Here is a 13,376-nt window from a genome sequence, read left to right as displayed (position 1 = left end):
AGCTGTGGCAGGACCATCAGCACAATTTTAAGATCTCTAATCTGTATTAAGATGGGATTGATGGAGGGGTGTTTGCTGGCCTTGTTCCTTATGGGAGCAATAAACCCTGATCCTGATCTTGTAGAGCCTGGGGTTGGTTTCCTGTCTGCCAAGGCTGCTGCTCTGTTGGTTATGTCAGAGCACAGTGCTCTTCCCTGTGGATGCGTGGCACTTGGGGCACTGTCCTTCAGGCAGGCTTTACGTCTGCTCTCCTTGCACCTTTTCTTGGGCCATGTGTTTGGACTTCCTTGCCCTTTCCCACTGCTTCATCTGAATGTGTTCTTGCTATCTGCAGATCTTTGCTCAGCCATCAAATGTGGGCAGAACAAAGATGGATGTGAATAACCTGGCCATGGTGATGGCCCCCAACTGCCTGCGCTGCCAGTCCGACGACCCTCGCATTATCTTTGAGAACACACGCAAAGAAATGTCTTTTCTCCGCATGCTGATAGTACACCTGGACACGAGCTTCATCAAAGGGCTGGTTTGAGCCACTGGCCCCACACTGCAAAACGTTGCTCTAAGGAGTTGCTAGATTAAGTCTTCTCCTCTCCACTTAGGTTTCTTCCATTGTCCTTACTGTTGTCATGCCCTGGGTTAGCCCTTCAGCATCTCCCAATGTATGATCACAAGGACTGGACATTTTTGGAAGGCTTGGTTCTGTCAGCACCAGGAGATCCTTGGGCATGCCAGGTCAGGTTTAGCAGTTCCTGGCCTTTCAGTGTGCAGTCCTCTTCCTGAGAGCCACAAGATTGGGTGCTCAGTGAAAGCACTGTGACACGTGTGAGGAACTGCTACATGCGGCAGTGAGACTCTTCATTTTCCTTCTGGAGGCAGAGTTGACTTGAGGTAGGAAAACATCACTCCTGTGCTGTGGCAAGATCTGGTCTGAGGGAAGGTGCTGCCTCATCAGGAATAATCCTACTACTCTAGGGCCAGCCTTGTTCACCTCTGCAGACTGTTGGCTGGAGGTGTCAGAGTTGTTCTGACGTCCCACAATGCTGTTGGTAAAGGGCTGTGAAAGTGCAGAGGTTCAAGAACTGTAGGGCTGTGCAGCAGCATGTAAGACCAGCCCTGTGCTGAGTACCCACCCACACCATGATGCTGGGTACAACAGGAAGGCCACACACCTAACAACAAACAGGTAAACAACCACTTTGGCATCCTCTTAATGAGGGCCATATCTTCTGGAGCAGTGACCCCAGTGGCCTTGCAGCTCCTGTTTGCTACAGACAGCATGAACTGACACCAGCTTTGCTGAGGAGCTCCTGAGCCTATGCTCAGAGCAGCCTTCACAGCTCCAGCTCCTTGCACCCCCCTTCCTAATACCACATCCTTCCCAGACTACTCTGCCAGGAACTAAATACCAGTTTGACCCACCCTTCAGGCTCAGCCCAGGTCTAAAGAAAGCCCACAACAGTCAGAAGTGCTCCTGTGCTCAGGTACACCCTTCCAGGCAGAGCAGCAGCAGTGCTGTGTGCTTGAGAAATGCTGGTACTGCCTGTAGTCAACTGTGGTATCCATGCTCTTCCTTTGAGGTGTTTTCCTTGCTGGAGGCAGGTCTGCTGCAAAAATGTGTGTTTTGGGATTACTGTTGCAGTGCAAAGTCTGCCAGTATCATGCAAGGTTGCATTTGTGTTTCTGCATCCCCCTCCCTTTCCAGTGGGCACCTGGGATCATCCTCTCCAGACTGCAGTGGGGAGCTGAGCCCTGCCCACAGTGAGGTTTAGAGCTGATGCCTCAGTCAGTGCCAGTGTGGTGCCATGTGCAGAGTCTTTCTAAGAGGGTTCCCAGAGCCTATGTTCAGATGAGTTTGAATGAACTCCAGAACAGGAATTCAGTTTGTGCCCAGCTGAATAAAGGTTCCTCATACCAGATGACCCTGTGGTCCAGGAAATCTTGCTCCCGTGTCAAAATAAGCTTTGTCAAGCATGCCTGCGACATGTGCCAGCATTTGTTTCACATGCACACCCATCTCCATGCTTTGATGCCTCTCAGCTTGTTCTGTTCTTCTGTAGTGCTGAACAACTTGTTCTTCACATGTGAAGCTACTCCCCCAGAAGTGTAGAGACAGGCAGAGGTTACCAGCTCTGACATGCTGTCCTGAGATTTGAATTGCTGAACAAGCTCAGGCTGTCCTGTTGCCTGCCAAGGGCTGGAGCAGCCACGTGGGACCTGCCCTCCTTTGGGCTGCAGGTGTCTGTGTCTGTGTCAGGCTTTGCCTGCAGCCACTGCAGTGGTGATCCATGTTACTTCTTGCACTTAGCCAGTGGCAGTCAGTCAAACCATAGGCATTTGCTGCTAGTAAAAGTGAATGATTCTGGCAAGGGTTGTAAAACATGCTCATAAAAGACACTGGATATTATTGTCTTTGCCAACAGATTTGTAAATATCAATCAGTAAAGTAGCTTTTCCTCTGTTCTAATAGTAATAAATACAATCTTCATGGCTGTATCTTTTGTGAATTGTCTTTTTTGGGAATTTCTGCAGCATGATTACATATGCGTGGGGCTGCACATTTCAGCCTGAATGTCAGTGCTCTTGAGTAAGACTTGAGAATCAACATGAAGTAAGCATTTGGAAACCATGCTTTGGGCTGCTTCTGTTGTTCTTAATTCTCAGGCAACTACCAAAGGACACTTAATGAATCTTGGAAGAGAATGGTTTGAAACATGTAAGAGACAATACTGCTTTACACATATCTTCTGGAGCCTTTCAGGGTCATAAAGGTATGAGAGAAGTTTATGGGCAGTTGGAGGGTAAGAGGGATATTCTGCTTGTGTCCCTTCTCCAGCAGCTGGGAGTGCTGCAGGTGGACTGCAGGAGGTGGCCACACAGGCATCCTCTGCATGGCCTCCTACGGGGTCTTTGCTGATGCAGATGTAATTAATTGGGCTGTTAGGCTGACCTGATGGGGACATTTTTATGTTCAGACTAGAGCATTCTCTCATCTTTCCTTGCTGGTCATCCAAGAAACCACTGGGAGCAGTCTGTTGGTGCTCGAGACTCGTGCTGGTTGCGCAGTGTCGTGGAGCTGCAGGGCAGATGCCAGCTGTGCTACTTCAGCCACATAGGAATGACCCCAGGCTCTGGATTGTGTTGCTGGTGCTCTGGGGGGTGGTCGCTGTCTTGTCAGACTAGGAAAAGCTGCTGCACTTCAGACAAAGCCAATGAGGACTGTTCTGTCGCACCAGCAGTTAAGGATCACATATGCTGACCATACCACTGAGTTTTCCCACCAGTCTGGCTGGCAGAAGTGTTGTAGGTGGGCTGTGGGGCAATGGAACGCAGAAGGAAGACCAGGAACATTGTAACCTCACACAGCCCTTTCCTAGGGGGATGTCTGCAGCCCAATTTCTGAGTGTTCCCCAAAACTTTTCTGTGAAATGAGCTGATTTTTGCCAAATCAGAAAAGGCCACAAACCAAGTGCTTCAGCTCAGGCTCCAAGACTCAGGCTCATTCCTGCAGTCACCATGACCTGACACCTGGATCGGTTAAAGAAGTGATGGCCTTGGAACAAGCTTGTGGTTTGTTCTGGGCTTCTATGAGCAATGCAGTTGGAGCCAGCGCTAGAGGGCAGCTGGGACGCAGCTCCTTGAGAGGAGGCACCAGTGGCTTGTCCATTACCTGCTGCTGGTTGTGAGAGACTGATGTGTTCCAACTGGGCCAGCACTCCTGCAGTGCCGGGTGCTCTTGCTTGTGCTGTTGGATTTCCGGCTGGTTTGACTCTCCTTTTCACAGATCCTTACAAGAACTTTTTGCTATGCCTGCAAACAGAAATGGTGAAAGCAATTCTGCTCATGGCAGCTGATAGACACCATGCCCTCATGTCTGTTGCCCATGTGCCAACTCAGCTCCTGAAAAGGCTGGGCAGATGTTGTGGATCACAGGTGGATTTTGGACCTGTGTCCTAGATTGCAAGGCAATGTGTATTCTATTTGCCATCTTTTAGAGGTCTGACAGTTATCTTCTGTTAATTGGGCAGTTCTCTTCATCTCTTCCACAAACCAATCCTCCCTCTGGGGAGACATTAGCTGTTAATGGGCTGTTGAATGTCACTGCATGACTGATAAAAATTACAGCATCCCATTGTGAGATGCCCCGCCCAGACGGAGGAGCCAAGGATTCTTAACTGGATATAATCTGAGTTTTTGGGACACCAGATCAACCTTTCCACTGGATTCTCAGAGGAACAGCTGCCTTTTCCACTGGATCTTCAGAGGAAGACTACGCTCTTCTACAGGATCACTGCTCCAACATAATCACATCTGCCACTCCAGGAAGACTGCAGCCACCATTCCAATTGGACTGCTACCAACACCCTGACCAACAGGGTGTCAGGTTGTATTCTGACTCTGTCAGTGGTTTTTCTTTTGTATTATTGCATGTTTTGTTTTGTTTTTTTTCCCTTTTCCTAATAAATTGTATTACTTGCAGTCTCTCACTGGTTTTGCTTTCAAACCAGAACAACCTGCCTGTAGGTTCAGCTTGAGGTGGAGAAAGGGCTTAGCTTTGGCAGCTGCCTGATGTTTTACAGGACAGGGCAACCACAAGGCTACCCCTCTATAGAGAAGTTCCCCGCTGTCTTTCCTTCCATTGAAAATGTGAAGGGTCTCCTGCCCTTGTCCACCAGAGATGCACAGAAGTTCTGCCACCTCCTCAAAGCTCCTGGGTAATGAGAGGCCAGTTTTTAGTATAATCCTCATGTAGGTTTTTAGTCCAATCCTTACATGGAGCTTTGCACTAAATCAGCCCTGTGGGAAGATAGAGACCAGAGGAGCAGGCAGGTCTGCTTTGGGAGCCCTGCGGCACTGGCAGGAGGCACAGATGGGAGGCTCCCTGTCCTGATTCTGCCCCAGTGCTGATTTGATGTGGGTACAGCACAGCAGTGGCAGATTGAGCAGGACTGGCCCATGGAGACAGTGCCAAGCTGGGGCTGTGTGGAGCAGGGCTCTGGCTCTGCCACACCCATGGACTGTCTGCGGGACACCCAAAAAAAAAGACATGGGAAAAGTTGAATTAGTTGCTGAGGTTATTGCTTTTAGAGGTCCTGTTGTCCTATACCATTTGTCAGCCATGGTGAACAGTGGCAAGAACTGGTTGTGGATGCAGTGGGGTGGGGAAACCAGCTCAGGCATTCATCATCCCATGACGAGGGAACAGGAAGGAGCATGGGTGTTCTGAGTGAGGTGGACCACATAGGAACCTGACCAGAGTTGAGTGCTTGTAGGTAGCCATGCAGGAAAGCTTTTGGGACATATGGAGTTCACTCATCCTCTTGACTATTCCTTGCAAAGCAGGGGACACCAGCTGAGGACTCTGTCCAGGCCACAAGGATTTGAACCTGCATCTCCTGCCCCAGCCTCTGCCTGGACCTTCCTCTGTCTCATCATGTAAACTATCCATTTTGTCTGAAGTGCTTAGTGTTTACAGGTACCATAAAGGGAGCTTGTGTCTGAGGACTGGAGGACTGTGTGACCTCTGCTGTCAGGGCTGGATGCTGGCAGAGATCGAGGCCCGAAGTCATGAAGGTGTTAGGAAGGTGAAGGCTCTTAAAAGCTGCAGCTTCTCCCAAAGAAGAACTAGTGGGTTACATCAGTTCACCTCCGCTCACAGACACATTTCTTCCATCTCGTCTGTGCCACATCTGGTCTTTTGTTCAGATTACAAGTAAGGTGGGAGATCAGGTGGTCCATGAGGGATGTAGGGGGTGTGGAATGGAGGAGGGAGTGGGGCTCTTCCTTTTCAGTGAGCTGCTGGATTGCCTCAGCTGCCTTGAAACAGGCTTCCCTGAAACAACATGGCCGTGGTGCCTGCTGGGGAAGACAAGGGCACTGCAAGTGCAGACAGCCCCAAATACTGGGCTAGGGTGTCCCCTGGTGGGTGTTAATTCCTTGCTCTCGGGACATGTCCATCAGACCCCATAACCCCAGGGACCACAGAAAGGCCTGTAGAGCCTCCTCTGCAAATGGACAGCCCTGTAAAGAATGAGGAGGTGAGGAATCTTCAGCCTTCTCCCTTCTCCCAGCTAAATCGGGATGTCTGGGTGCGGTGATGTAGAAACGTCTGCTTGTCTGTGTGTCCCTCCCAGCCACTCCCTGGATGGGGCTGTGCTTGCTCTGGCCAAGGGCACAGGGTGAGGGTGGGCACCCATCTCTGGAGATATGTAGCCAGTTCCCAGCCTCTGGTGCTCTGGTCAACAAAGAAGGGGTGAGAAACTGTCCCAAAGTAGAAGGTACCCAGAAGTGGAATTCTGCTGTGATGGTGGCACACTGACCTGGTGAGTCACTCAGCTCCCATCCTTGTGTGCACCTTGGGAGCAGTCTGGAGGTCAGCTAGACCTGTGGGACCTCCAGCAGCACTCTGACATAAACAAGTACAAGCAAGATGAGGCACAGTGGGAAGAGCAGGACACAAAGCTCATCCCTGGCCTGCTGCACACTGGTGTGGAGGGTGGAGACCACGTCCAGATGAATCTGTAATGCTCCTGCCCCAGAGTGGGATGCTGCAGCAGCTCTGCAGACTGCAGGGCCCTCATGGGGGCTGTGTTGAGGCAGCTGAGGGCTCTGGCAGAGGTCTAGAGACAGGAAAAGACCCTGTTGGCACAGACTCTCCTCCTTTCCACTGCCATGCAGGCTCCAGAGTGGCTAAGCAGGGAGGAGTGGAGGGTCTCAGGCAGGGAATTGCTTCAGCCAGGCACTGAGGCCTTCGTGACAGCTCTCTGGGGCTGCTCCTTGGGTGCATTGCCCTGCCACGAGTGTGATTGTCTCGGCTGGAATGTAGGAAAGCAGAGCTGCTAAGCTCAGGGCCAGCTTCCCAATAGCACCACAACAGCCAGGCCCTTGAGGGGAAGTAGCTGAAGGACACCTCACTGGGAATTTCCTCCCTGTTTCTCAGGAATGTTGCCTAAACACAGACCTTTGCCCTTGGACCTCAGGCCCTTGCCTGAGCCAAGTCAGCCATTTCTGTGATGATAGAGATCCTGGTCCAAGCCAGGATCTCCTCCCCTGAGCTGCCTCATCGCTGTAGGATTTTCCAGTGTTCATCTGGTCACTGTCCCTGCTTTGCTCCCATGTACCACTGGCCTGTCCTGTGCTGGATAGGGCAGTGCCCTCCCAGCTCAGTTCCTGCTCAGCTGTCCTATGACAGCTCCTGCTGCTCTCTGACAGTGAGTCGTGGAGTGCACAACTCTGCTCATGCTGAGCATAAATAAAGGATTTACAGGTGACACCTGAACTCCTTTGCAGAGAAAGCAGAGAAGATCCAAACTGATCCTTCCACTTGCTCAACAGCAAAGCTTGCTAAACAAGACAAAAATGCTGGCTACTTCTGGCCTCCCTACCTCAAATTCCCTATAAAATTTGGTCTCAGCATGACAGAGGCTGAAGAATGAAAGATAGGACAGGTTACACTAAGGAAAATGCCCAGAGACAGTATGGTCTAGCTAAAGAAAGCACAAACAAGGCCTTGGAAATAAACTCTTTATTGCCACCACAAGGATGTGGTCTGTGTTTGCTGTCTGAGGGCTCTTCAGCTCTCCAGTCACACACCTTACTTGCATCAGATGAACTTTGGGCTCTTTGCTTGGTGCTGTGCTCTGGCCTGGGCTGGAGGGATGGGCTATTGGGAAGGCGATGGGTCCACGGTAGGGAGAATGTCCTCAGTGGCACAGCTCTCCATTCCACCTTGGGATGTGGGTGGGTTTGCAACAGGCCCTTGATAGTTCTTGTTGAGGGCTGCTGCAGGCCCTGGTTGACTGATCCGCTCTAATACTGAGTCAGCAATCCGATTTGACATGGTCCTTATTTCCAAAGTGTTGGCTAAGGCTGTTGACTTAAGGCTCCTTTTTCTTTCCAAGTTCTCCTTCACCATTGCTTTCAGGCTCTGCTGTTCAGATGCTCTGGGGAATCCTTGTCCAGCTTCCATGTCCTGCCTTGGACATGTTTGGGATGACTGCACTTGTCTGTTGAAGACATTTCCCCCAGGAAGCTTCAGGATTTCAGTGTACTCACCACCAGTGTCTTGTTCAAACTGAGAAGTTACAGAGGATTCCAAGGTGTAGTGAACACTCTCAACAACTTCTCTGGTGAGTGTGTCAAGGGAGGTCTTTGAAAGTACTCTGTCTGCAGTGTCCTTGGATTTGTCTGCTTGGGTGGCTCTTCCAGCAAGGTCATCCCACTTGGCTGCCACCCCTGCCTCAGCAGCTTTGGATGTGCTGGATGCCAGACGGTCCCCCAAGATCTCCAACACTGTTGCTACAAGCTCTTTCGCCATCACTTCCATTTTCTGATGGTGATCTAGAGAAGTATCCAAAAGTTCTACTCTCATGCGGCCTAAAAGTCTTTCTCTGATTCCCTGGGCAACCCTCTGTAAAAAGCTGCCATGCTGATTCCTAGGAATCTTCAACCTCTCAAACACTCTGTACACCACAGTCTCAACCAGCTCTTCAAGCTTCTTGGCTTGTGCTGCAGTTAGTTGCTCAAACATAGCATTCAAGAGGCCATTGTCAGTGCCATCTGGCTTCCTCTGGGAGTCAGCAGCAGTGCTGGCATCCTTCTGCCCCAGCTTAGCTCTGGAGTAAGTTTGGCCCTTGTTCAGAGCTGCTCTCCCTTTTCTGCATGCCCCCAGTTTTTGGCTCTTGGGTACGCTGGAAGGCTTTTGAGGCTGCAGCTTCCCCTGACAGGAAGTGTTGGTGATTCTTGGCAGGCTGGGGCCATGCTTAAATTGGGCCCAGGATGACAGAAGGGAAAAAAAAGTGAAAAGTGAAAAAAAAAGGTGACATCTTCCTGAAAAATGACACCAGGTTGTGGGTCATGTTGCTCGGCCCCTGCATGCTGAGGATTCCTGAGGGCCCAGGCCAGCACTCTGCTTTAGCCAGGCACGAGGGCAGGGGAGAAGGGTTTCCCTCAACACGGTGTGTGCCTGCACATGGCCCTGCTGCCCGTGCCCAGCTCAGCTCCCTGTGCTGGCTCAGCTCCCAGCCCTGGAGTCCTTTCCCCACCACAGTGCCCGGCCCAGCAGCACCGCCCTGCACAGTCCCATGCCCCTGAACACAACGCTTTGCCTACTTTTTGCTGCGCCAAGATCTGCTCTGACCGTAGCTTGATCCTGGTCAGGTACTGCCTGTACTCGTTGAACTCCTTCACAGTGCAAATCACCTATGGAGGGACGAGGGCAGAATCCCCCAAAACTGTCAAGCCATGCAGTCGGCCTTCCCCAGAACCACCCGAGCCCAGTGGGAGAGGAGCTGCCCCCAAGCCCTCTCCCCATACCCTGGTGTTGGGGCCACTGCTGTCCCCCCAGCCAGGGCTGAACAGGCAGTGTGGGGCAGGCTGAGAAGGGCAGGACTGGGGCTTGCCAGGAGGATGTTGGTGCTGCTTCTGCTCCCAGGGACAGCAATGCACAGCCCTTTCCTCTGGCAGCAGCAGCAGCTGCAGCAAGGGCTGTGGGAGCCCTGCTTGAAGAGGGCTGTTCTTGATCAGCCTGATGTCCAAACCTACCTTGTTTTCTCTGGTGACAAAGCCCCGTTTCTTCAGCAAATGCAGCACATCCTTGCGCTTGTGGTAGTCCTGAAGGACAGGGTCATGCAGGCAGTTGTATGCTGGGCTGAGGTGGTGGCAGTAGGGATCATCCAGAGTGAAACAAGGAAGCGGCCGGTGGAGCTGTAAGAGAGTTTCCAGAGGATGAGGAGGCAGGAGAGTGGAGTGAAGAGGTACCACATGGTACCTGTGAAAAGGTAAAGGTCTTCTCCATCTTTCTGTAGGCACAGAGACCTGCACAGACAGACTACAGGGCTGGGCTGTCATGGGTTAAGGGAGAAAAGACAAACTGCACAACAACCCCACCAGCAAATAGGTATCTTAGGCCACCAGGAAGAACTGCAGACCCATCCACAAATTAACCTTCAAAGGTTCAAATGCAGCCAGTGGAGAGTGGATGAAGCCAGTCTCCTTGGGTTAGGCATGCCCAAGGGCTGTGTTGGCTACCTCCACCTCCAGAAAATCTCTATCTTGGGAAGCTGCAGCGCAAACTGGAGGACAACAGTGGGTGTATACCCCAGGCAGGGAAGCCAAGTTATTCCAAAGGTGCCAAGAAGGCAAGCAGAAGGTTGGAATCTCCCTCACAAGTGCCCCAGGGGGCCTGACATTGTGGGATGAGCTGGAGGAATGAGCTGCCTTGGCACCCAGACACACACAGCTGTCTGCTGAAGGCAGGGGCCCGGCCACACACATGCACAGTGCCAGAAACCAGTGCAAAGATGGACAAGTTCTTTCTCCTCTGTATTCCAGGGAGCCTGGAGTTTCCCTTGCCCAGTTCTGTCCAGTTGAAGGGCTGCAGCTCCTGCTGTAGAGCAGGTGGCCTCAAGAAAATCTTTGCATGATAGGGACTCTATGAAAGAGATTTTCTATCCCTTTCTATTTCCTTTGCCTTTTCACCCAGCTTTCCCCTGCAGAAGACAGGCTTGGATCCAGGTGCCACAGGGATCTTGACTGCGAGTGGGAGGTTCAGCAGTTCAGGGTCCATTTTCCTGGTATCTCCTTCTCCCAGGTGTGGTCTTCTGGGGCTGAGATAGGAAGACACAGACACTCAGGTGTTGCCCAACAAGCCTCCTGCATGGCAGTCCTGGAGCCCTAGAGCATCATGCCATGTCCCAGGCTCCCCAGCAGAGCCCTCTATATTGGCCCAGTGGTCCCCTCCCCCCTGATTCCCAGGGCACTCAGCAGTGCCTCTGCCTTTTGGCAGGACACCAGCAGTGGGACGGTGCTCCACAGCTCTTGCCAAGACCTCTCATGGTGTTGTGATCCCACTCTTACTCTTGCTCCAGAGACACAGCAGCTGCCTCTTTGCTAAATATAGCCAAGGGCATTAAGGGCATTGTTACATCATGGTGATGTCACATCAGTGCATTGTCACATCATGTGCTGACACTGTGTCACACAGAATCTGCCCACCACGCCTCGGGGGAGGTTGGTGCGCCCGGAGACTCCTTTGGGCAGCCCTGTGAGCCACCCCCTCCCTGTGACCCAGCTCTGAGAGCTCCTGTCCTGTCCACACGCCCCTTCCCCCTCCCCTGTCCTGTCATTCTGTGTGGCAAAGCTTCCTCACCAACAGGAAGGGATGGGAGAAATTGCCCCACCAAAGGGGTGCAGTTTAGGTTCTGCTTTTCCCCTCTTTCCCTTTTTAGGGCTTCTTCCCTGTCATGGCCAAGCAGCCACAACTGGGGAAATTGCAGTAAACTGGATATTTGGCCCATCCCTGGCAACATCTAATTCCTGGTTCACATTTTGAGAAACAGTAGAGAAATAGAGGCTGAGAGAAATCCCTCTCCTCCTCTTTCAGCAGGCTCCCATTCAGCCCAGACACCCTTCTGCCACCTTCCCAGTCTCTCCTGCCCTGGCTTCTGCTGTCCCCGTTTGCTCTCACTTCCTACCCCTTCTTGGCTGGATTTGGTGAGATCTCTGGTGCCCGTTCCTCCAGCCTGTCTGGTTCCTAGGGGCAGCTTTTACACTGCAGAGCCCTGCCAGCCTCGCTCTTCGCACAAAGGCGAAGACAGGCAGAGCAATCTGTTGGAGATGCAGTGATTGATCCCCACAGGGCTCTTGGGAAACAGCGAGGGGTGCAGCCCAGGGATGGTGTTCCTGGGCTCCCAAAGCTGTTTCTGGCACACGCTCCAGCTGCAGCTCTTCTCCATCTTGGCCAGGGGAGGAGCAGCATCGGCTGTGCCCCAGCTTCCCTGTGCCCCAGGTCCTGCTCAGCCCCCGGGGCCGTGAGCCCCATACCACATTCAGCTGGCATGGACTAAGATATTCCCAGCACGGTGACATCCCTGCAGAGAAATCCTCTGAAGTTCACAGTGCAAAACTGCAGCAGCTCAGCAAGGGTGGGAGCAAGGAAGTCTCTGCCTAAAATCTTGGCCGGGCCTGATGGATGAAGGGGACAGAGGAAAGTAGTGCTGCCTGCCTCTGTTCTCACCAGTTTGGGCTCCTTCCTAGGCCAAAAAGCTTGGTTTGTCCACATTTACTGCTTTCCTCTATGTGAGAGGAAGCTCTGGACCCAAATATATCCAACTGATCCAATCACGGTCTGTCTGCAACCTGCACCAGAGCAGGCAGGGACCAGCCAGGTCTGTGGAGGAGTTCCTGTTCCCTGGGAAGGGCTGCCACTCCATGGCCACCCACACCAGGCAAGTTTGGCAAATGTCTGAGCACTCATGATCATTTTAACCATGGACACTAACATCAGAGAAGCTGGACCCCTAGACAGTGAAAAAGGAGAAATGTCACAAATTGGCACAGACACATCCCTGAACTACCAAGGGCCATGTGCTCTCCGTGGGAACAGCAAAGCAAAGGAGTCCAGTGGGATCTAGGAAGACCTATTTTGGAGAAGGAAGTGGTTCTCAGGGCAGGTGTGCTATGTGCTATGAGCCTGTAGGTTTTTTTAAGTGATGAAACTCCAGAATGAAATACAGTGCTGTCAAAAAACCCATTACATAAACACTATGCTGATCTTTTGGTAAAATAAAATAATTTTCTATTTATCTCAAAACTTAAGGGTTATTTTCCAGTTCTTTTCTATTTTAATTCTTTCTGCAATTTTTTTTCTCTTCTAGTCACCTGCAATGTTTAGACCACTTCTGAAATATTCAGGTTAAAATACAAATCTGAAAACCGTATTTTCAACCTTTTTTTCCTCCCTGTTGCAATACTTTTAGCAAGCCACTCTGCTTCCACAGATTCCCAGCACACACAGTTCACAGGCTCTGTCAGAAAAGCACTAGCACCCACTGCTGTACAGTGATGGGGACACTCTGCTTCAAACCATCCTTTGTGCTCCCTGGGTCCTGCGATGCTCGTGGAACTGGGCTGAGGCTGATGTCAAAGAAGGAGCCAGATTTGTGTAGCAACAGCAGTTCCTGCAACTGGAGGAGGAAGAAGGCAGAAGGGAAAAGCCCTTGGGCCATGTTGTGTCTTCCTCTGAAGCCCAAAAGCATCCGGTGCTGTGTGGACACCTCGGCCACAGCAGTTACTCCTTTAGTCACAAAACCTGACAGGCAGCAACCCTCTGCTGGTCTGTGGCCTCTGAGCAGAATTTCAAGGATTATCCTAGGAAACAGACCTGAACCAGGGAGAATTTATCCACCCAATTCCAGCATACACAGATTTTTGCTCTTCTATGTCAATCTGGTTTGGGCTTTAACCCAGCATAAAAGTACCAAAAAAAGAAAATGAAATTAATTTGCCTCTGAACAACTCTGTTATCTATAGCTGAACCCACAGTCTTCTGACTGTACCAGAGGGTGACCACGGCTGAGGAACAGTGACGATGCCCTCGG

The 13,376-nt window shown here is 51.5% G+C and overlaps 1 protein-coding gene across 3 annotated transcripts in view; it reads left to right on the top strand.

Annotated features, from left to right (window-relative positions):
• LOC132078622 (rho GTPase-activating protein 39-like) overlaps positions 1–4,476 on the top strand; it is a 61,129-nt gene extending 56,653 nt beyond the window's left edge. For 2 of the 3 annotated variants that reach the window (XM_059480878.1, XM_059480876.1), the window contains exon 10: positions 335–2,493. In XM_059480878.1, coding sequence (XP_059336861.1) covers positions 335–529 — 195 coding nt within the window. In that variant the 3' untranslated portion in view covers positions 530–2,493. Of the gene's footprint in view, positions 1–334; positions 2,494–2,529 lie in introns of those variants that run through there. The other variant, XR_009419280.1, reaches the window with a different exon arrangement.
• The last annotated feature ends 8,900 nt before the right edge of the window (positions 4,477–13,376 follow it).

Source organism: Ammospiza nelsoni, chromosome 12 (genome assembly GCF_027579445.1).
Source record: "Ammospiza nelsoni isolate bAmmNel1 chromosome 12, bAmmNel1.pri, whole genome shotgun sequence".
NCBI classification, from domain to species: Eukaryota; Metazoa; Chordata; class Aves; order Passeriformes; family Passerellidae; genus Ammospiza; species Ammospiza nelsoni.
This window is presented reverse-complemented; position numbering and strand designations above follow the sequence as displayed.